Source organism: Kogia breviceps, chromosome 2, assembly GCF_026419965.1.
Source record: "Kogia breviceps isolate mKogBre1 chromosome 2, mKogBre1 haplotype 1, whole genome shotgun sequence".
In the NCBI taxonomy this organism is placed as follows: Eukaryota; Metazoa; Chordata; class Mammalia; order Artiodactyla; family Physeteridae; genus Kogia; species Kogia breviceps.
Genome location: NC_081311.1, coordinates 179,719,661 through 179,744,351, shown reverse-complemented (window position 1 = coordinate 179,744,351; position 24,691 = coordinate 179,719,661). Strand labels below are relative to the sequence as shown.

The 24,691-nt window shown below is 36.2% G+C and overlaps 1 protein-coding gene across 1 annotated transcript in view; it reads left to right on the top strand.

The window, feature by feature from the left end:
• Window positions 1-23,551, top strand: part of ABCA12 (ATP binding cassette subfamily A member 12) — a 189,950-nt gene extending 166,399 nt beyond the window's left edge. Inside the window, exons 41-54 of the mRNA XM_067026824.1 lie at window positions 1,372-1,426; window positions 1,995-2,172; window positions 3,628-3,743; window positions 4,768-4,927; window positions 6,067-6,320; window positions 8,350-8,554; window positions 9,451-9,560; window positions 9,858-10,008; window positions 11,141-11,275; window positions 13,199-13,302; window positions 14,662-14,754; window positions 19,565-19,670; window positions 22,008-22,145; window positions 23,450-23,551. Of these exons, the coding sequence (XP_066882925.1) occupies window positions 1,372-1,426; window positions 1,995-2,172; window positions 3,628-3,743; window positions 4,768-4,927; window positions 6,067-6,320; window positions 8,350-8,554; window positions 9,451-9,560; window positions 9,858-10,008; window positions 11,141-11,275; window positions 13,199-13,302; window positions 14,662-14,754; window positions 19,565-19,670; window positions 22,008-22,145; window positions 23,450-23,551 (1,907 nt within the window). The remainder of the gene's footprint in view (window positions 1-1,371; window positions 1,427-1,994; window positions 2,173-3,627; window positions 3,744-4,767; window positions 4,928-6,066; window positions 6,321-8,349; window positions 8,555-9,450; window positions 9,561-9,857; window positions 10,009-11,140; window positions 11,276-13,198; window positions 13,303-14,661; window positions 14,755-19,564; window positions 19,671-22,007; window positions 22,146-23,449) is intronic.
• The last annotated feature ends 1,140 nt before the right edge of the window (window positions 23,552-24,691 follow it).

Below are 24,691 nucleotides of genomic sequence, written 5' to 3'. Positions count from 1 at the left end.
ATAATGAACATATACTATGTGAACAGTAGTGAGGAAGTTCTTCTTCACCTTATGACTTTATAGGAAAAAGTACTTAAGGGATATCCTCACTCCTACCCTTACTGCTCTTTTCCAAATTTACTCAGACAGTATAGGCTTTGCCTTCACACCGTGGCCCTTTGGCGAAACTTATCAGCCCATTTTGACTGGCTAACCAATGTCCTGTAAGGACAAGGAGGAAAGAACCTTGCTTACACTTATACTCAGAAAGTATAACCAACCCTTGGAGGTACAAATAATTTAGGACTGCATTCGAAATATGTGACTACTTTTCTGGAGCCAGCTAGTTTCTCTGAACCGTTTTGGATCTTTACGTCTCAGTGAAAATCCCTCCCGAGTGGCTGAAGCTCCCAAGCTCTACTCTTGGTAGAGTTCTAGAACAATAGGCATCTCAGAAGCAGTAAAGGAGGGGAAGGGATCCTCTCAGGCTACAATATTTCCCTACGGCAGCCACCAGCACAATGAAGAGGGATGTGGGTGGAAAATGTCTGTTCTTTAGGAGATGCTCATATAATTGGTCTCCCTTTGAGGTGCTTCTTTAAATGTCATGCATTTCTAAAGTGCTACTGAATACAAACATCCATATTACCAGGTGGAGGGAAGAAACTGGAAAACAATGACTTAAATGTAGTAGAGGGGAAACAGGCTATATAAGAATTGTAAATTCTTGCCCCTTCCCCCAAAATTCCATGCACAGTGTGAAAAACTGTTTTGGGCTTTTTGTATGTGTGTGAGTACCATCAATTGTGTGGCATTGATGAAATTGGTGGGGGGTGGGCGCATCATTTTCCTTTAAAGGAGTATCCCCAAAGTAAAATCCTTTAAGTGGGAAGCAGCCACACAGCACAGGGAGATCAGCTCGGTGCTTTGTGACCACCTAGAGGGGTGGGATAGGGAGGGTGGGAGGGAGACACAAGAGGGAGGAGATATGGGGATATATGTATATGTATAGCTGATTCACTTTGTTATAAAGCAGAAACTAACACACCATTGTAAGGCAATTATACTCCAATAAAGATGTTTAAAAAATAAATAAATAATAAAAATTGGTACTTCTTATTTTAAAATTTTTATTGGAGTATAGTTGATTTTGTTGTGTTCGTTTCATTTGTACAGCACAGTGAATCAGTCATACATATACATATATCCACTCTCTCATTTTTTTTTAGATTCTTTTCCCATATAGGCCATTACAGATTACTGAGTAGAGTTCCCTGTGCTGTACAGTAGGTTCTTATTAGTTGTCTATTTTATATATAATAGTGTGCATAAAAATTGGTATTCCCGATTAACTTAATACCTACTAATGAAAAGAACCATCTCTTCTTTAAGGTATCATCCTGTATAGCCATCCTTATCCAGGAGTGCAAGACCAAGAACAAGCCACGTAAGCAGACATATATGGCATGACTCTTTTCTCCTTGGCTTATTGAGCCTTTGTATAAAGTGCTATAATTGCAAATCACAGTTGTATCTGAATGAATGCCAATCTAGAAGAGCTGGTAATGTAAGTCACTCACTGGGATTAAAGGAGGTTTCTGAAAGTGTGTAGAGTGAGGTTGCTAAGTAGAGCTTGTTGACTGTAGATTCACAGAATCTCCTGCTTTTGTAATTCAAGTGCATAAGTGTTTCATCATTTCAACTTCCCTGCATAGCATTTAAGTGTGATTCTATGCTCAAGAACTATATCTCTTGCATACACCCTGTAGCCCTTGGAGACTGAGGTTTTTCCATCCAATATCCCTAGTCAATTCAGATGCACTCAAGCTACATTTATCCCAGGGTCACAGCCAAGTCATGTAGAAGATATTATCTGGCTGCCTTGCAAGAAGACTTATTTGTGTCACAGCCAACTCTTACACTGTTTTGTTGATGGCTTTAGCCATGAATCTTTCTGAAAAGAAAAGAGTTCCCAAAACTTACGTGTGCTCTCCTCTCCCTATTGCTCAATGTAGAATGAGCAGCTTAATCGATATTTTAGTGGCACTCTCCATCCTGCTGGGCTACTCTGTCACCACTGCCAGCTTTGTCACCTATGTTGTACGGGAGCATCAGACCAAAGCCAAGCAGCTGCAGCACATTTCAGGCATTGGTGTCACATGCTACTGGGTAACAAACTTCATTTATGACATGGTGAGTAACTTGTGTCTTTGCAAGAAAGACAGGACCGATTTGGGTAGAAGACAGTTTTATATTTGAGATTTATTTGCCCTGGTTTGTTCAGATTATTACCACAAAGACAATAAATTAAGAAAAAAAATGCATCAGGCTTATATTCAGCCAGTGGTTGGAAGAAAGAGAAATCCACCTGCCTTGCCCTTATCTCTGTGGTCTGAGGACCTTCTATATCAGATTCCCCAGGACATTTGTTAGAATCCAGATTGCTGGTCCTCACTCCAGGCTTAAGAGGTCCATATCTTGGGAGTGGAGCATGGAGAATATGCATTTTTAACAACCGCTCCTCCAAGTTATTTTAAGCACATCGAAGTTTGAGAACAACTACTGTGGAGAAATGGAAGCTTAGGAGCAGAATAGCCTTGCCCAGTGGTACCACATAAGCAAGCTTATAAAAATTTAATTAACTAATAGTGAAAAATTCGAAGTAGTAGCCTCTGCTGAATGACACATTTGAGATTAGTAGGGAAAATAAAGGGTGAATTTAATTGATAGCTCTCTTATTTGCCTAAAATGGTCCCAAATTCAGATGTTTTTTCTTGACTCCAAATGTGTCAGTATGGCCAAAAGCCCAGGATGGGTATGTATTTGCCTGGTGATTATGGTGAAATTGTCATTGGCTTGCAGGGTTGGAGAGTAATTAACTGCCTATCCGTTTGGTTAATGTATCCAGTGAGGTCTGAAATGCGATTGTTGTAGAAGTCAAATCTAAAAAAAAAAAATGGTAATGATTCCTCTGGACTTAATAGGAGCTTTAATATGTCAAGAAAGCTTAAACTACACACTTCTGTGAAGGGCTACTTACTACTCAGATTCTGGTTCTCATTCCAATTTTAGGATATTTTCCTCCCGAATTAAATTCCCATCTCTTTCATTGTGTACATCTTGCTGCAAACCCTCAGCATTTACTATTTCTGCTTGCCAATGAAACACTGAATTCTTTGTTCATATCCTTGTGATTCCAAGAATGTGTGGTACCCACTGCCCTGCTGTTTTGCACAGAGTAGCTCACACTGATAACCAAGCCTTAGAAATCAACCATCTGAGAGAGTTCCAGCATTCAAAATGAAATCAGTACTTTGAGGGCTGAATCGAATACAAAGATACCTGGCTGTCTTATCTTTCTCACTGAACCTTTGTCACCAAATCATCCCAAGTCTCAAAGCCTGGAGGGAGGAGCACCAGGTATCTCTATAAAGATGGAGACTGGCTTGACCTCATATTTCAGGAGACAAATTCCAAGGTGAAATCAATGTAAAATGAACTGAATGTTACAAGCAACAAGTACATAGATAAAACTTCATTTCTTCAAGTGTTTCTAGTTGAGTTTGTTACAGTTTTAAACTAGATGGGCTATTGATTTTTTAAAAAATATTTGCCATGTATTAAACATAATTTTACATATTCCCATAGGCCTTCTATTTGGTGCCTGTAGCATTTTCAGTTGGTGTCATTGCAATTTTCAAGTTACCTGCCTTCTACAGTGAAAACAACCTAAGGGCTGTATCTCTCCTACTTCTGTTGTTTGGGTAAGCTGCAGTGAAAGAATTAACAGAATCAAATGCTCCTAGATACAAACAGGACCTAAATCTCATTAGCTAATTTACAATTGTCTTGGGGTTTCATTAGCCATGAGTCATGATTAACAATACATTACACCTGCTAGTCCATAGTTGGTAAAGTGTAATACTTGTGAAAATTAATGTTGTTCTTGTTGTTAATAGAATACCTATCATTAATGAGCATTTACAGGGTGCTGACTGTCACACTTAACAATTTACTTATGTAATTTAATTTACGTAAAAATGGAGGCCTTAGAATGATCAGAAAAATGTGTATACATGTATGAATTTATGTATTAACAAGTTGTGAGTATATATAAATATATAAGACATTAAAAAGTAAATATATTCATGTATATTTATTTTTATTTTTATCGATGACTAAGAACACACATAATATTGTTTCTGAATTAGGGTAATTAATATAGGTAATACAGTTTGATATAACCAATACTTATTGTAGCAGTTCTTTCTGCCCTGAATGAATGGGTAGTATCCATTTAGTTAGCAATTGCAGCTGATGAAGGGTCTCTCTGTCTCTAGTTCTACTTCATTACCCCAAAAGTTGCTCAAGTATTTGGTCAAAACAGGACATGCAGCTTCTAAGCATACTCTGTCTGTGTAGCTAGCCAACAATGTCGTTTTCTTTCTCAACTTTAAATTATAAGATATATCTATTGAACTCACATTTCTGAGCCAAAAAAAAAATGTCTTGCCTGGATGGGGTAACACCATCTCTAGGAAAAATTAATTTGTAATTGTAATGACTACTTAAGATTCCTTAAAAGACCTTTGCTGTCATTTAAAAAGCGTGCTTCACTTTTGTTTTTTTTGGCTGTTGTTAAAAAGAGGGATAAAAGAGAGATCTAACTACAAGGCTTGACAACTGATCTCTAATGTTTATTTTCACTTTGGAACACTATCGAAGTTATTTATTTAGTAAACGAATAATTACGGCATGATTTTAATTCTTAGTGTTATTAACATAAAGGTATGCCACATTTTCTTGGATGTACTTGCTGGCTGGGCTCTTCCATGAAACAGGAGTGGCTTTCATCACTTATGTCTGCATCAACCTTTTTTTTGGCATCAATTCCATTGTTTCCCTGTCGGTGGTGTACTTCCTTTCCAAGGAAAAGCCTAATGATATGGTAAGGTCATTTATTAGTCTGCTAAACTTCAGTTATTGGATCAAATGCTTCAACATGTTCCAAGGTGGAAAGATTTTCTGTATTTTGCATTCTCTAAAGAGAATAGGGGAATTTCATTTGATTCTATTAAATATAGTAGAGGGGAAACTATGGCGTTTTAAAATTCTTTTTAGGTTCCATCTAGGTTAATGTCTATGATTATATTTATGCAGTGTCAAAACTATTGACATTTGATAGGGCTTGAGTAGGTAAATGGAGATACAGTCAGTCAGATACCTTGTATGGCACTACAAAAATCATGCAACCAATCGGTCAGCTAAACTTTTTACTCATTAACAAATTGTTATGGTGTGGTAGGGACAAGGACAATGGCTTAGTTATATGACTGTGGGTTAAGATTTATTTGAACATCCATAGAGAAAAAACCTGATTCATTCCCTTTCAGTCATGTATTGGAGTCTACTTCATTGTAAGCATCACTTTCCGTTCAGAGCTAACAGTCATGATTGATGACAAGGGAAGCCCTACCAGTGCTGGGCAATTGAATGGAAAAGAATAGAAAGAGAATGAAGTGAGGAATAGACAAGCACACTACTCCAGGAGGAAGAAGAAAATTCATGAGGTGCAAGTGGTTGGTCCCAAGTGTCAATAACATGAAAATGAGCCATTTGCTCCTCGTTGAGATAGGTTGTCTCTCCTTCCGTATCATTTTACCATTTTATTCCCTCTTCTAGTAGGAATTACCTTAGGTTCTGAAATTTTACTGTACTAAATCCCTCCTTTACTCAGGCACCTACCCATAGATACTCTATCAGACCCTAGCACCCTGGCTGTTACTACATTCCTAGGACCTAAGGCAGGTCTAGAAGTGATTCTGCCCCCAGGGTTTGGCCTGACACCTTAGATCATCTCAAATATATATATATATGTATGTATAAAATCCTTTTGGGCTTGTATTTTAGTAATAAATCTCCACCATTTGGTTACAGTAAATTATATGTAAATTCAGTATGCATGTGAAACAATTGCCAATCTAGATAAGCTTCTCAGGTTTCAATATTTATCGACATCTAGTTTAATTTTTTGTCAATTTGTTAGAAGGCTAACACTGAGCTTTATTTTTATTTCTTTTATTTCAGACTTTAGAACTTATTTCTGAAACCCTCAAGCGCATTTTCCTGATTTTCCCGCAGTTCTGTTTTGGCTATGGTTTGATTGAACTTTCTCAACAACAGTCAGTCCTAGACTTCTTAAAAGCATATGGAGTGGAATATCCAAGTGAAACGTTTGACATGGATAAACTAGGTGCAATGTTTGTGGCTTTGGTTTTTCAAGGAACCATGTTCTTTTTCTTGCGACTTTTAATCAATGAGTGGCTAATAAATAAACTCAGGTAAATACAATGAAAACAGTGTTTGACATCCATGACAAAACTCAATTCAAAATATTCAGAGAGGGGTCAGTAGTCTAAGCTTTTCAATTAGTAATATGGAAATGTTTTGCTCAAAAAACTTTTAAAAATTATAGCATAATTCACAATCTACTTAATTCAGTAAATAGTTATCAAACCTTACTGTGGCTCTCTGCAAGTATTGTAAAGTGAGGGAGTAAAATTAAATAAGCACAATTGTTAGCCTCCAAGAGATCAAGATTCAGTGGTAGAGAGAAAATATGTACATAAACAAAAGATGTAGTCTTTTGAATTGTGTTTGGAAGGATAGAAAATAGAAGTGGGGAAAGAGAATTTGAGTATGTAGAATATTAGCAATGGATTTGGGAAAAGTAGATTGAGTAAAGTGAGGACAAAATCATAAATAAAAATACACATACCATTGACCCAACAATTCTACTTCTAGGAATTTTTCCAATAGATATGCTAACACATACGCAGAATTGTGTATGTATAAAGTTATTCATCATAGCAAAAGAATTCCTAATAGCAAAAGAATGAAAACAACCTAAATGTCCTTCATTTGGGAGCTGGTTAAATGAATTATATGTATAATTTATCAGTGAAACACTATGCAGCCATTAGAAAGAATGATGCAGTTCACTATGTAATGTTTGGGATTACTTTTAATATTTATTAAGTGAGAAATGCAAGTTCAGAACTATAAATGAAGTATATTACAATTTGAGTTTTAAAAAAGGAATATATATTACTTATGCATACATATGCATAGATTATTTCTAATTATGAGTGCCTCTGTTAAAAAACTGTATATGGTTGAAGGAGACTTACTTTTCACTAAATATTCTTCAGTACCATTTTAATTTTAATACATGTAGTGCATGTATCACCTATTGTTAATAATAATGAAAGGAAAGACAAGAACAAAGATAGAAAAATCTTGAGGCGTATTTGAGAAATGAGTAATATAGTTGACTAGAGCATAGACTAAATGTAATGAAAGAGTAGGAGCTAAAGCATGGGGTTGGAAAATTATGGAGTCTACTGATTGGTTAAAAAGCGATAGCTTGGACTTTATTCAAGAAACAAATAGTAGCACATTAAAGGTTTTTGAACAGACACCAACAGGATCAAATGGTGCTTTAGGAGCTGTGATTTTTGTGGAGACAGTGCATACTGTAAGGGAAGAGTCAGAAACACTGGACCAGTTTTGAGGTTCTTGGATAGATCTGTGTGAAACAAAAATGAAAGCCTGTGAAGGTAATAGAAAAAGACAGAAAATGATAGATGACTAGATGTTATAAGGCATTTCCAGTGTTAGGAGTTTGACTGCATGAGTGGATTTTGGAATGGGGATGTTTTCAAAGAAAACATCACAATTGGAATCTCTGGGAGTATCATTAAAAGAAACAGAGGACATTGGGAGGAAGACCTGAATTGGTTTGCCTGAACTGTTGGTTTGGTTTGCTTTGGTATTCATTAGGCAAGATACTGTAGTGGGTTTGAGATTTCGTGAGTTTTCAGGACTGATAACCTTAATTTATTGGCTAGATCCTAGGTAAGACATTCGCAGTAAAAAGACTGTAGAATAACATTCATATCGTGATGACAAAAGAAGAAATAGAGAGGATTTTAAAAAGGTGATCATTGATCATGGGCTTGTAAAGTGTTGAGTCTTACTAATGACTCTAGTCTCTCTGTTAGGCAGTAACTTTTAAACCCAAACTAATTTCCTTGTTACTGAAATTAAGATTCTCACTTTTAATAGTGGATCTGTAAGCATTTAAGTCATGGAAAGCAAAAGCTGTTTCCCAAATATTATAACAAATATTGTAAAGAGCATTCATACTAATTTTTAAGTTATTTGAGTACCATAATGCATAAAATTTTTTTTAAAAACCTAGTATGTGATAGCACACTTTTAATGAAGTGAGAACTTATTAAAATATGTCAAAACTGAGTGGTACCATTTCAGAGTCATTGATGCAGAATCATTGGGCCCATTTTTTAGACTCTTCTTCAAAAAATTTCGTTCTTCACCTGTTATTGAGACAATAGTTGAAGATGAAGATGTGTGGGCTGAGAGGTTTAGAGTTGAGAATGGTACAAATGAATATGACCTGGTCCAACTCCATCGTCTTACAAAGACCTACCACCTTATCCACAAAAAGATTATAGCTGTAAACAACATCAGCATTGGGATACCTGCTGGGGAGGTAAGGAACAGTGTTTTCTTTCTAGCTATGCTTTGTATTGACATGGTAAGTGACAAAAATCTTTATCTTTCCTTAATTTTTTTCTAGAAATATGAAAGTCGACCTCTGAATATTTTGACGGATTCTATATATGTAATTTACATGTGTCTATGTGTTACTTACCCCGTAAGTCTTCGTTTTGGCAGGGAGGACTCACCACACACCAAGTCCTGAGCCCCCTCCCAAGTTACTATCCTCCCTGAGTGGACTTTCAGTCAAGAAATCTATGCAGGGTGCTCTTTTCAACTCTTTGTTTCCAGGCCCCTTCAAAAGACAGCATAAGGAAATCAGTTGTCAGAAGTGAGGTACTAGAGCTGCATTCATTTTCATATTCTTGCTGTTTTCACAGAAGCAATAGTAAGGCAGCTTTGAAAGGAGGAGAAGAATGTGGACATTTCCCTTTTTGCAGAGCCTGGCTGCAAACTAAATGCATCAGGTTTATTCTACCACATAAAGAGATTATCGCTTCAGTAGCTTATTCAGTAAAGTTGTGATTTTGTGTGAATAATTTGAAATCTATAAATATAATTACTTTGTCAGGTTAGCATATCTGACTTGGGTATTCTATTACGTCACACAGAGGTGTACTATAATATAGTATGTAAAACAAGTCCTATGTATATGTAAAATGTTCAGATGATTAAAGGAAAAAAGATACTTAAGTACCTAATTGTTTTAAAAGAGAAAGTTTTATCCAGTGCCAACAAAGCACTGCAATATCCATGAGTAATTCAAGTGATTTATTTTTCTTGGTAATTTATTTCATCCAAGGAGAAGAAGAAAAGAGATATAATAATACCATGTCTTTGGTTTGAATTAAAGTTTATATCTTTATTTTTTTTCCTCCCTCAAACCAGTGCTTTGGCCTTCTTGGGGTGAATGGAGCAGGAAAGACCACCATCTTCAAGATGCTGACTGGAGACATAATTCCTACAGGTGGAAACATTCTGATCAGAAATAAGATTGGGTATGAAAACAAATGCTTCAAATTATTGAACACAACATAATTAAATGAGAAAAATAATTAAAATGTACTCTTTACATTATTTTGTGGTTATATTATTAAATCCTTAGAGGAAAAACAGCTACTCAAGTGGAAATTCTTAAACCTTTAAGTATAACTATGATGGTGGGATTGTTTTTACCTCTTTTTACCAGACTCACCAATCACCATGAACCAAATAGAGCTACCTTCCCAATGTCTGAGGACTAAGAGGGAAACATCTTCTGAAAGTCATTTGTGTTTTTGATTCTTTCAATTCAGGTCTCTGGCTCACGTTGACTCTGACAGCTCTGACAGCTCATTAATTGGCTACTGTCCTCAGGAAGATGCTTTGGATGACCTGGTAACCGTGGAAGAACATTTATATTTCTATGCTAGGATACACGGAATTCCAGAAAAAGATATTAAAGAAGTGAGTATAAGTGTGAGAAGCCAGTTCATTTGAAAACCATTATTATTTCTGCTTCCCACACACCCACCCTCGGGACCAAGTTGACATCTGGAAAATTATGACATTTTTCTCCTGACATTGATAATTGAGGCAGTATTAGCTTGATTGTGTATATCATAAATGAACCTATGAACTCGACTTTAGAAACATCTTGTTTGTTCAGTTGTCTTTTAAAAACTATCAAGTAAAGAATGACATTTGCCTTAGGCTCTGGGTTGAGCCATGTTTGGTGATGCCTGTATATCCTTTAGTGTTCAGGTAAGTCCTGAAACATGGAATTACCTACAAAATGCCCAAGTAAAATAGAATAGCTTCCAATTTGATTTTTATTTTATTTATTTATTTATTTATTTTTTGCGGTACGCGGGCCTCTCACTGTTGTGGCCTCTCCCGTTGCGGAGCAAAGGCTCCAGACGCGCAGGCTCAGCGGCCGTGGCTCACGGGCCCAGCTGCTCCGCGGCATGTGGGATCTTCCCGGACCGGGGCACGAACCCGTGTCCCCTGCATCGGCAGGCGGACTCTCAACCACTGCACCACCAGGGAAGCCTCAATTTGATTTTTTATATTTCTTTTTTTTAATTTTATTTTTTTACTGCGTTGAGTCTTCTTTGCTGCGTGCAGGTTGCGGTGAGCAGGGGCTATTCTTCGTTGTGGTGCGCAGGCTTCTCGTTGCAGTGGCTTCTCTTGTCGTGGAGCATGGGCTCTAGGCGCACGGGCTTCAGTAGTTGCAGCAACTGAGATCAGTAGTTGTGCTGCGCAGGCCCTAGAGCGCAGGCTCAGTAGTTGTGGCGCACAGGCTTAATTGCTCCGTGGCATGTCGGATCTTCCCAGACCAGGACTCGAACCCGTGTCCCCTGCATTGGCAGGAGGAGTCTTAACCACTGCGCCACCAGGGAAGTCCCTGAACTATTAATGTTTAAGTGGACCTTTGAAAATAAGCTAAAATTTATGTTGAATTTAAATGTTTTAATTTTTTCAGGAATGTATTTCTTCATTATAAACCTTTCTTTTCGCAGAGTAGCTTTTTTCCCGTTTAATGCTTTAAGGGTTTTGGCAAGGGAAAATCAACTTAAGTCCTCTTTTCCACCCACAGACTGTTCATAAACTCCTTAGGAGGCTTCACCTGGTGCCCTACAAGGACAAAACTACCTCTATGTGTAGTTACGGCACAAAAAGAAAATTATCCACTGCACTGGCCTTGATAGGGAAACCTTCCATACTGTTGCTGGTAAGAGAATCATTGTGAAAAAGGCTACTACCTAATTAGAACCACATATCCAATAGTGTGTGTAACAGTTCATTATCATTATTGCAATAAACATTTACTGAGGTCTCACTATATGCTACTTATTTTGTAAAACACTTTACATATATTGTCTCACTAAGGGAATTTATATCAGATAATTTGTTGCCACAAAAATATGCCCTCAAAAATGTTTTTGTCTGAAGCTATGGCTCAGTCAGTTTCAGAGGAAACATGAGAATAGGAAGTAGCTGAAACAAAGTCAGGATATTCAAATGAGTAAGTAAAATTATGACAGAATTTGATTCCCAGTTATTGAAGAAATCAGTTCTATTAGTAACTGATCAGGTGAACTAACACATTTTCCAACTTCTGCCAAAAAGGAAATACACATTTGAGGACAACATTCTGTGCTAAAATGTTATTTCCTTGTTGCTTAAAAATATGAGTTACCTAGCTTGAGATACAATCCTGACAATATGCCTTTCTACTTTATCAGAATTTTTTGGAGGCAAGAAATACATGTCATGTTTATATTTTGATTAAGAGCTGAAAAATTAAATTGATCACCTGGAAATATAAATTACACTAGGAGTGACATAGCAGGCCAAACACTGTGAAAAGTGTTTATTTCAGAGAAATAAGCTTGCCCTTATTTTGGAAGATCCCCTTCATTCCAGGATTTCCAAACTCCAAAAGAGGCTTAACTATGTGCAATAAAATCACCAGTTATAAATCATCACATTCTTCCAGAGATTAAGTAATATAGAGGATCAGATCATTTAAACTGCCCAGATAGAGTAATGCACAACCCATCTCTCTATAATACCGGAAGCTTATAATGCATTATATCCCTGCCAATCGATGCTCATAATGGAATTCTGTTGTATAAGTGTCCCTTAAATTGAAGAAAACAATCCTTAGGCACCCCTGTGAGATAATAGATGTAAAGTACTTTAAAATGTTGTTAAAAGCTCTATGTAAATATTATGTATTAATGAGCTGAACTAAAATCAGGCTATGAGAGAAAGATACCATATTTTCTTTTATATATATTTACTGCAATGCCATTGTCTTCAAAAATAGATACAGTGACAATATAACCTCTACTGTTTCCCCAAATTAACACTCATTTCTTTCTTTAAATTTAAATTTAACCCCTTACTATAAAAATAAACCTCTGATGATCCTATGTATATACTTTCCATTACAGACATATGTTTTTAATTTTTACCTAATCTTGACCTACAATTTGGTTTTTCAGTCATCTCTCAGGATTTATTATTGCTTGTTTAGGTTTTCCATTGCTGCATTTCTAATTTTATGTCTGAATAATTTTTCTAAACATAGTTTACTTTAAAATGTAATTTATATCTTTCTATGGCAATTTCTGCAATCTTACTTTTATTTCCCCCAAGGGGTATTAAATTTCAATTAATAACATAAAACTGAAAGTACACCTCAATCATATTAATAAAAACAAATCAAATTGAATTCTCTGTGCTTCACATAACATATTATCTATCACTCACAGCCACAATTCTGCCATCAGGAGCAGTGTTGCTGATGTAGCTTCAAATATATATGTGACAATATAGTATTAAATGTAAAAATTCTTGCTTTGTCAGTAATTGAAGCAGAATTTTTTCCAAAGAAATATGAGAGACAAGTGTAAAGTAAGAGTACAACTTCACTGAAACACTTTTTAAAACAGATTGACAATTTTAAATGATTCATTTTGAGCTTTTTGACAGCAGCAGAAAGAAGCCTATTAAGTGTAAAACAAGTTAGTCACATGACCTGGAAAAGTGATTTCTGTTATAGGCAAGTGAGATGCAATGATTCATGTAAAGAACCTCATCAAAATTTAATTAATTTGATAAATTCTTCTTGTAACTTTCTATTAAGGATGAGCCAAGCTCTGGGATGGATCCTAAATCAAAACGGCACCTCTGGAAGATCATTTCAGAAGAAGTACAGAATAAATGTTCCGTCATCCTCACTTCTCACAGGTAAACAGAGTCAGATGACACGATGTTAGGATGAGAGATGGGAAAGATAATCCCGTGTAATATATACTGATAGTGAATTCCGCAATTGGATTAAAGTATTTTATGTTCATAGTCAAAGGAGCAAGTCCGGAAGCTTTCATGGTGAGACTCCAGCTCCTGTGGTGGGACAGGGCCTAAGAAATCTTTTAAAAAACAAATTTCCCATAACTTGCAGCCCTCGTAATTCAACTATGCCTCCCTATTGCCTATCACATAAAATTCAGCATTTTTCGGCTTAGTATGCAAGGCCTTTTATTATCTGGCCTCGTCTAAACTTCTAGTCTTTTTTTCCTATGACACCCTCTCCTATCTGTCAATCTGAATGACTCGTGGTTCCGTGTACACACACTACCCTTTCCTATCACATGTTCTTTCTTTGGCTGTGCCTTCTACTAGAGTCGATCTTTTCACAAAATCTCTCCAGATTCTAATCTTACTAGTCCTTTAAGAACTAGTTCACAAGCCTTCTCCATGAAGTAGACCCTTCCAATCAATTAGGTAAAAATGCTACTAAAGAATTTTCTCTGCCTTTCTTATAAGGTCGGCCTTATATTAAGTTCATCCTTTCCTTATAATGATCATATAGTAGAAAAAGAACTAGGTATGTTTAGAATCAAGAGACTTGTGTATATCCTATATACTAGCCTTGCCCTAGCACAGTATATGTTCTGAAGCCAATCATTTAATTTCCATTAACTTTTTTTAAACTTTTTATTTTATATTGGAGTATAGCCAATTAACAACATTCTGATAGATTCAGGTGCACAGCAAAGGGACTCAACCATACATATACATGTATCCATTCTCCCCCAAACTCCCCTAATTTCTATTAACTTTTGTATTAAGTGGACAGGGTGACACCTAAGATCTCCTCCAGTTATCATCGTCCATGAAATTAGAATTATATAATCAAGTACAGGTTAACTAGTTATAAACACAAAAGCATAAAAGCCAACTGAATACGGAGTATAAGACGTAATGAAAACAGTTTAGTATTATTTTGGAAACATTTCTTCTGAAATGTAGGTCTTGAGTCAAAGTTTGAAAGAGCTTAAAAGAAATACTATGTTTGATAGAGTGGGCAATCCAGGTGAGAGAGATGGCCTCAAGTTTGAGAAGAAACAGTAATAAACCCTATGTGAAGACATTTAATTTATATGTTAAAAGATTTTTTTTGTTCTTCAAGGGAAAGGACATTTTAAGGAACTCAAATACTCAAACAGTATTTCTAAGGTGCCATAATGAAAAAAGTTAAGCTTATGCTCATGAACTTAAACCAATTTCCTGTGCCTGGAATGCTGACATGATTCTGTCTTCCAGCATGGAAGAATGTGAAGCTCTCTGTACCAGGTTGGCCATTATGGTGAATGGAAGGTTCCAATGTATTGGATCATTGCAGCATATTAAGAGCAGGTGAGGAACAAATGTATTGATTAACACATGGTGTACGGTAATCAATCTACCAGTACTATACTCACCTTCAAGGATTATCTCAGCAGCCTATCCCACAATGAGTAGTAAAACTGGAATGGAGAAGCTAATCATTGATTCACCTTAAAGTTAAATTATAGTACTGAGGATTGAATTTTTTTTAATTAATAACCCCCAAACCTGGAAGGCCTAAAAGCTAAAAATAATAATAATAATAATAATTATTATTATTATTCCCCAACCAAAATACTCTCAGAAAGCAGTTTCAAGAGTTATCTTGGTGACAAGTGACAATGAAAACACAATGATACAAAACCTATGGGATGCAGCAAAAGCAGTTCTAAGAGGGAAGTTTATAGCTATACAAGCCTACCTCAAGAAACAAGAAAAATCTCAAATGAACAATCTAACCTGACACCTAAAGGAACTAGAGAAAGAAGAACAAACAAAACCCAAAGTTAGCAGAAGGAAAGAAATCATAAAGACCAGAGCAGAAATAAATGAAACAGAAACAAAGAAAAGCAATAGAAAAGATCAATAAAACTAAAAGCTGGTTCTTGGAGAAGATAACAAAATTGATAAACCATTAGCCAGACTCATCAAGAAAAAGAGGGAGTGGACTCAAATCAATAAAGTTAAAAATGAAAAAGGAGAAGTTACAACAGACACCGCAGAAATACAAAGCATCCTAAGAGACTACTATAAGCAACTCTATGCCAATAAAATGGACAACCTAGAAGAAATGGACAAATTCTTAGAAAGGTATAACCTTCCAAGACTGAACCAGGAAGAAATAGAAAATATGAACAGACCAATCACAAGTAATGAAATTGAAACTGTGATTAAAAATCTTCCAACAAACAAAAGTCCAGGACCAGATGGCTTCACAGGTGAATTCTATCAAACATTTAGAGAAGAGCCAACACCCATCCTTCTCAGACTCTTCCAAAATATAGCAGAGGGAGGAACACTCCCAAACTCATTCTATAAGGCCACAATCACCCTGATACCAAAACCAGACAAAAATACTACAAAAAAAGAAAATTACAGACCAATATCACTGATGAATATAGATGCAAAAATCCTCAACAAAATAATAGCAAACAGAATACAACAACATTTTAAGAGGATCATACACCATGATCAAGTGGGCTTTATCCCAGGGATGCAAGGGTTCTTCACTATATGCAAATCAATCAGCGTGATACACCATATTAACAAATTGAAGAATAAAAACCATGGGATCATCTCAATAGATGCAGAAATAGCTTTTGACAAAATTCAACACCCATTTATGATAAAAACTCTCCAGAAAGTGGGCATAGAGGGAACCTACCTCAACATAATAAAGGCCATATATGACAAACCCACAGCAAACATCATTCTCAATGTTGAAAAACTGAAAGCATTTCCTCTAAGATCAGGAATAAAACAAGGATGTCCACTCTCACCGCTATTCTTCAACATAATTTTGGAAGTCTTAGCCACAGCAATCAAAGAAGAAAAAGAAATAAAAGGAATAGAAATTGGAAAAGAAGAAGTAAAACTGTCACTGTTTGCAGATGACATGATACTATACATAGAGAATCCTAAAAATGCCAGCAGAAAACTACTAGAACTAATCAATGAATTTGGTAAAGTTACAGGATACAAAATTAATGCACAGAAATCTCTTGCATTCCTGTACACTAATGATGAAAAATCTGAAACAGAAATTAAGGAAACACTCCCATTTACCACTGCAACAAAAAGAATACAATACCTAGGGATAAACCTACCTAGGGAGACAAAAGACCTGTGTGCAGAAAACTATAAAGCACTGATGAAAGAAATTAAAGATGATACCAACAGATGGAGAGATATACCATGTTTCTGGTTTGGAAGAATCAATATTTTGAAAATGACTATACTACCCAAAGCAATCTACAGATGCAGTGCAGTCCCTATCAGATTACCAATGGCATTTTATCCAGAACTAGAACAAAAAAATCTTAAAATTTGTCTGGAAACACCAAAGACCCCGAGTAGCCAAAGCAGTCTTGAGGGAATAAAACGGAGCTGGAGGAATCAGACTCCCTGACTTCAGGCTATACTACAAAGCTACAGTAATCAAGACAATATGGCACTGGCACAAAAAGAGAAACATAGATCAGTGGAAGAGGATAGAGAGCCCAGAGATAAACCCACGCACCTATGGTCAACTAATCTATGACAAAGGAGGCAAGGATATACAATGGAGAAAAGACAGTCTCTTCAATAAGTGGTGCTGGGAAAACTGGACAGCTACATGTAAAAGAATGAAATTAGAACACTCCCTAACATCATACACAAAAAAAACCTCAAAATGGATTTGAGACCTAAATTTAAGACCGGACACTATAAAACTCTTAGAGGAAAACATAGGAAGAACACTCTTTGACATAAATCACAGCAAGATCTTTTTGATCCACCTCCTAGAGTAATGGAAATAAAAACAAAAATAAATAAATGGGACCTAATGAAACTTCAAAGCCTTTGCACAGCAAAGGAAACCATAAACAAGACTAAAAGCCAACCCTCAGAATGAGAGAAAATATTTGCAAACGAATCAACAGACAAAGGGTTAATCTCCAAAATATATAAACAGCTCATGCAGCTCAATATTAAAGAATCAAACAACCCAATCCAAAAATGTGCAGAAGACCTAAATAGACATTTCTCCAAAGAAGACATACAGATGGCCAAGAAGCACATGAAAAGCTGCTCAACATCACTAATTATTAGAGAAATGCAAATCAAAACTACCGTGAGGTATCACCTTACACCAGTTAGAATGGGCTTCATCAGAAAATCTACAAACAACAAATGCTGGAGAGGGTGTGGAGAAGAGAGAACCTTCTTGCACTATTGGTTGGAATGTAAATTGATACAACCACTATGGAGAACAGTATGGAGGTTCCTTAAAAAACTGAAAATAGAATTACCGGGGCTTCCCTGGTGGCGCAGTGGTTGAGAATCCACCTGCCGATGCAGGGGACACAGGTTCCTGCCCCGATCCGGGAAGATCCCACATGCTGCAGAGTGGCTGGGCCTGTGAGCCATGGCTGCTGAGCCTGTGCGTCCGGAGCCTGTGCTCTGCAATGGGAGAGACCACAACGGTGAGGCCCGCGTACCACAAAAAAAAAAAAAAAAAAAAGAATTACCATATTATCCAGCAATCCCACTACTGGGCATATACCCAGAGAAAACCATAATTCAAAGAGACACATGCACCCCAGTGTTCATTGTAGCACTATTTACAGTAGCCAGGTCATGGAAGCAACCTAAATGCCCATCAACAGATGAATGCATAAAGAAGATGTGGTACATATAATACAATGGAATATTACTCAGCCATAAAAAGGAACGAAATTGGGTCATTTGTAGAGACATGGATGGATCTAGAGACTGTCATACAGAGTGAAGTAAGTCAGAAAGAGAAAAACAAATATCGTACATTAATACGTGTATGTGGAACCTAGAAAAATGGTACAGATGAACCGGTTTGCAGGGCAGAAGTTGAGACACAGATGTAGAGAACAAATGTATGGACACCAAGGGGGGAAAGCCGCGTGGGGGTGGGGATGGTGGTGTGATGAATTGGGCAATTGGGATTGACATGTTCACACTGATGTGTATAAAATTGATGACTAATAAGAACCTGCTGTATACAAAAATAAATAAAATATAATTCAAAAATTCAAAGAAAAAAAAAAAGTAAATGATAGGACTTCCCTGGTGGCGCAGTGGTTAAGAATATGCCTGCCAATGCAGGGGACACGGGTTCAAGCCCTGTTCTAGGAAGATCCCACATGACGCGGAGCAACTAAGCCCGTGCGCCACAACTACTGAGCCTGCACTCTAGAGCCTGCGAGCCCGCACTCCTAGAGCCCGAGCTCCACAACAAGAGAAGCCACTGCAATGAGAAGCCCGCACACACACAAAAAAGAGTTATATCAGTAACAAATTAGATCTTGACAAGTACATGAAGGCATCGATTTTTATCTAGCACGTTCATTTGCCATTTGCACGGGCTTTCAGCAAGCTATTTAACATTTTTACTACATTCAAAATCTTTTCATCAAAAATACTTTGGGGAGATGTGCATAAATATCATACTATCAAATTAAATTAATATTTTTATGTTTGTCAGACTGCATATGCATTTGTACATATCCATGTTAATCTTCCAACATCATGACATTACTTTATACCTTTGTACAACAGCTTGGCTTTCTTATAATATTAACCAAGATAAGAAAAAAGGATGAAAAAGGCATTATATGTTGTTCCCAGAGAGTCTGTTGTGACTTGTTTACAAACTCTATTTTTGGTGCAAACTGTTAGCTAGTATATTGACTTATTATTTATTTTTTAAAACCCAGTGATTTTAATCTTTACGATTGACATCAAATCTCCAGTAACTTGCCTTTAAAGATTCTCTTTGCTTTAAATTAGAAAGTATGTAGCTCCAGGAATTTACATCAATTACCAATTCATGGATGCCAAAGATAGCGAAGATTTTGTATTTTCTTTCTAATGCAACTTTTGTCCAAAGGATCTAACTTTGTATAGTGGTAGAAATAAATAAATAGTCATGGCAGTACACTATTTCCAGTTTGCAGCATGCCCTGAACTTTTATAGCAAAATGATAGTCTTTATATAGGAAAAGGGGCTATCATGGTCAGCTTGGGTCCTGTTTCATTATCTAGAATTCCAAAGGAGCTATTTTAGCAAAACATAACTCATACTGTATTTTGCACTTCTTTCTAGGTTTGGACGAGGATTTACCGTCAAGGTTCACGTGAAGAATGCCAAAGTGAGCATGGAGCCCCTCACAAGTTTCATGCGACTTCACTTTCCAAAAACATACTTAAAAGTAAGAGATTGACTGGTTTTGATAGTCATAATCTAATATCGTAGTGGATGTTTGTCATTTTCAAGCTGACCATAGCCTTGTTATTCATCTTAATATATTTATTAGTTCAAGATGCTTAAGATACTCTGAAGCACACTAAGTTTTAACAGATAAAATCTTCAAATTTGTTATATATTTTTGTAGCTACTTAAGAGTAACATAGTCCTTTTACATACCTTTATTTCTTCCTCACAAAGGCTTTATGACCATATCGATAGTATTACTTTTCAGGTTGTATGCTTAACTAGATTATTAGTTACATATGTTAGGGAATTGAGGAATGACAGATACATATGACCAAGGGCATTTCTTCTAAGAAAAAATAAATTACAAAGTTCCAGAATGTCACAGCTAGAAGAGATTATCTCCTTTGCTTTCCTCACTTGAAAGATAAACCCACAAAGTTTTGAGGAGAATTGCTTGGAAATCAAGTTCTTAAATCCCACACTACCTGAAACATGGCTCAATTAATTCCATCTTACATATACATATCAACAGGATGGACACACACAGATATATACATATGAATCTCACATAGTACATATTTAAATACACTTGACAAAAAAATTATCATTGTAACATCTTTGATGTGCAGGTAATTGATATAAGATGATTATAGCAAGTGATTGTTTTTAAATGGAAGTCAGATGTGGAATGATGAAAAGAAATTGGAAGACTTGGGCTGAGGTCCAGCTCTGCCTGTGTGATTTCCAGCAAGACATTTAAAGTCTCTGAGCCTCGTATTCCTATTTTACAAATACTGTTGACATCTACTTCACAAGACTGGTGTGAGAACTAAATGAGAAAAGCCCACAAAGATACTTCATAAACTGTCAGGCACCATATTAACGTGAAGTGATTTTGGAGAGCAAAATAGAGTTCATTTTTAAAAACAATTCTTTTATCTCTACAAAATACCTTTGCCTCAACCTCTGATTCTTATCAAAGTCGATTTTCTATCATCTAAATTAAAATCAACTTTAAAAGTTAAAGGACACTTTTTTTTTTTTTTTTTTTGCACAAACCACATTGGTCATAGTACTTCTTCTTTCAGTGAACTTCTGGATTGAAATCTGTGTTTATTCACTGAGTGATGAGATTACATTTGCCCTGGTCTGTTCCTCAGGGGACTAGCGCTATACAAGACAAGTACAGTGATGATAAAAGTTTGATTACTTCCTAAGCAGACCATTCTCTACAAGTATGTGATGGTTTCTAGATCTCTAAAAGGGAGATAACCAAGCAACAATTTGGGAGTAAAAATAAGTATCAGTAAGATAGCCTGATTGCAGTGACAGGTATGATGTAAACACAAATCAATGAGAGGGGCTGGACAGTGAGCAAAGGAGTGAGAAGAGGGGTTTCCAGTAACGCAGGTCTGGAATACCAGGCTGCAGTATACAATCTTGATCTGATCAATGTAGGTTACAGGGATTGTTTATGGAGTAAAAAAACCATCCTGACCAAACTGGAGTTTAGGAAAGCTTATCCTAGCTACTTTGTGCCAGAACATATGAGTGTATATGGTTTCTAAGCTTCTGAAGAGGCTGTTGCAATAACTCAGATGTGGAGTGATGAGCATCAAGTTAATAAAATTGATGGTGCAAATAGAGAGGAACGGTTACATTTGAGAGTTATTTTAGAGGAAAAATAAATAAGATATAATTGATGAAATATGCGGGAAAGCAAGATGTTAAAGATACTCCAAGGAAATAAGAATAGATTACTAAATCGATCGTGATACTACAGACTAAATAAACTGAGAAGAATTTTAGAGTGAGTTAAGAAAGAATGTAGCATTATTTGAATGAGGTTTCGAATGTAGCATTATTTGAATGAGGTTTCTCATAGACAGTGCTTTTGAAATCTGTCAACTTTAGCCAGTATAATTCAACAGCTAATCCTTAGCCTTTTAGAACAATTCTAACTTTTTTAAAAAATGAAATTTCTAAAAGTTATCTCTGAAAACGTTTATGTGAGCTAAGCATAATCTGACATTGGCAATACCATTCCACAATATTTTTTTCCTAAGCAAGACTGTAATGTCTTTATAAGTGCACATGAATGTAGAATATTTTGGAATTTTCATTAGCTTTTTAATTTGTTTTCTCTTGGACATTCATAAAACGTTTTATCTCATCTTCGAAAGCTGTCAAAACATACCCATTATTTACAATGTAACATCATTTTCAGAGGAATGAATTTCAGTACGTTTCTTAGCTCTTGGTCAAGTTATGTCTAGTCAAGTCAATATTACCTGACATTGAGAAATACATTTTTTCCCTTTGGTTCCCACAGGATCAGCACCTCAGCATGCTAGAGTATCATGTGCCGGTCACTGCAGGAGGAGTAGCAAACATTTTTGATCTGCTGGAAACCAACAAGACTGCTTTAAACATCACAAATTTCTTAGTGAGTCAGACTACTCTGGAAGAGGTAAGCTGGATACCATGATCCATGTGCACAAAGTCACATTAATTATTACACATTCTGATTATTTCTTTTTAATGACATTGAATTTGTTTTTAATTGAAGCAATATCTAAACTTGCACATGAAAAACTTAGCTTAATTTATTTCTAAGTGCATTTTGGGATGTTAGGAAAAAAATGTGAAAAGAGTTAACTATTTTTAATGGAGAAAAGATTTTTTCCCTTCTATAAGACATCTACACCCATCAGTTATCTGTATATGTAAAGCAACAATTATTTTCATCTATAAAACAAATAGCTGTTAACACTTTCCTTACTTTCTCCTTGGTAGGTTTCTTAAATAACATTTCTATTGATTGGCTTCCTAGATTAGGGGAGGATGGGGTTATCTAGTGAGATTTTGGTGCCAAAGCTTTAGATCTGCTAGATTCAGGCAACCAAAGTGGTAAATGCAGGATTCTTTTGTTTCATTCACATCATCTGTCTTAATTACATTTATATTCAATAACTTGAGGCATCATGAAACATCCTTCCTCACCTTTGCACTGTTTTAGTTTTATACAGTTCAACCAACCTGATATATAGAACATTTGATTGGACCTATCACTGGAATGGGTCTGAAAGTGAGGCTACAGAGGCCTCTGAATAATGCTGCATCTCATGGACAATTTTTTATGGGGAGTTAAGGCACTTATGGCTTTGCCAACACAGAAGATTTATCCTTTGACTTGTAACCAATTACCAGTATCATGTCTGGCACAAAGTAGACTCTCAATATTTTCTGGATGAATCTGTGACTAATAGAATTTTAAACAAAGTCATAAAGTTCTGCCTGTTAAATAATAAGCTAACTGAACATAATGTTGATGTGAACTTTGTATACAAATTTTATTTTAGTGCATTAACTGTTGAAACTAGTGAAACTCTTGAAACTGGTGAAATTTCTCCCAACATCATCATACAAACATTTGATAAGGGCTTGGGTTGGGCTCCTTGTTAAAAGATATTTGAAAGATACTGATACAGATCAAATAGATACAAATATGTGGCTATAGATATTTAATTATAACTTTAGATTTATATTATGATTATAAATGTGTTTATAGTTGCAGATATAGAAATTGTTTTCAAACCCCAGGTAAATTTCAATTCCTAAAGGAAGGACTCCTAGTGAGAGTTAATGTGTTGGGCGTGCCCCTATGAAATCTAGTTTTCTTCTTATTTGCTCTCCCATTGTGCCTACACACACACCTTGTTTCTTCCTTTGGTTTACCAAGTACTAATGGCTTTATTTCCCTTGAAAAATCAGGTTTTCATCAACTTTGCCAAAGACCAAAAGCGCTATGAAACTGCCGATACCAGTAGCCAAGGTTCCACCATAAGCACTGACTCACAAGATGACCAGCTGTAGTCTTAGTACCTCCAGCAAACTCAGTCTCAGCGATGGCTTCATTTTGAGGAAGAGCCACAGAAGATACAAATTCCTCAAAAGATCTTAATTTTAAAGTATTATACTGTGTTGGAAAGTTACACTTGTGCAAGACTAGGCAGTAACTATAAATGGAAAGTTTTCTTTCTAAGGTCAGTGAATGTTTTTACTACTGAAATGAATTTCTGTCGACTCAACACTGTGAGCGTGCTAGTGTGTAAGCTGCTGACTCTTATGCAAAGGTGAAACCACTGAAGATTAATGCCTTAATTTATTACTTTCAATCAAAGACAGCTTAAAAGCATGGCTATTAGCAGGTAAAAAGAAAGAGTGGAGAAGAAAAGTAAGGTAGTTTGGGGTAGGTAGAATTGGGAGAGAAAACAAAATAATTTATTTTCAGAAAATAACAGAATGAACATCATCATGAATACATGAATCTATTGTGATGTGTAAAGTTCCAAGGGCCAGATTAACACTGGCAGTAAGGAGTGGGCACCATGTCTACAGTGTGTGGGTATGTCATTTTCAGTACCTGTAAATACATGAGGACATACTGATCCCGCCTGAAATGCCTTTCTACAAGAATGCTATAGAAGGGCAGTTTACCCTGGTGGTAAACAGAACTTAAATCTATTCCTGCAATGCCTTGCCAATAGTAAGGCATGGAGCAGAGCAAGAAGCTACTTGCTTTTCGGCGGAAATAGGTGTGTCAGCTGGGCAGATACAAATCCTGAAAGATGATACAGAATTCATGTGCTACTGGCAGGAAACATTTTTTTAAAGCCGTTGCAGAAAGGTTCATATTTGGGGTCTCTCTGAAGGAAACATTCCTATGGAGGGAAAATGAATATAAAGATAATTTTCAGCTAATTACCCGGCTGACCCAGAATCATATATATGGCTATAGAATAGACTTCGTAATAATGCCAAATTATACGGCCCTTGGGGAAGGTGCTTTACATAACGTGTGCGCGCGCGCGTGTGTGTGTGTGTGTGTATGTGTCTATATAAGTTTGCTTTGGCACAACCGTTTCTGTTTTGAAAATCAATAAAATCAACATTTAGGAAAAACAGTTCATGAAGTCATTTCATTTGTTAAGCAAGAGCCGGGAATTTAAAACT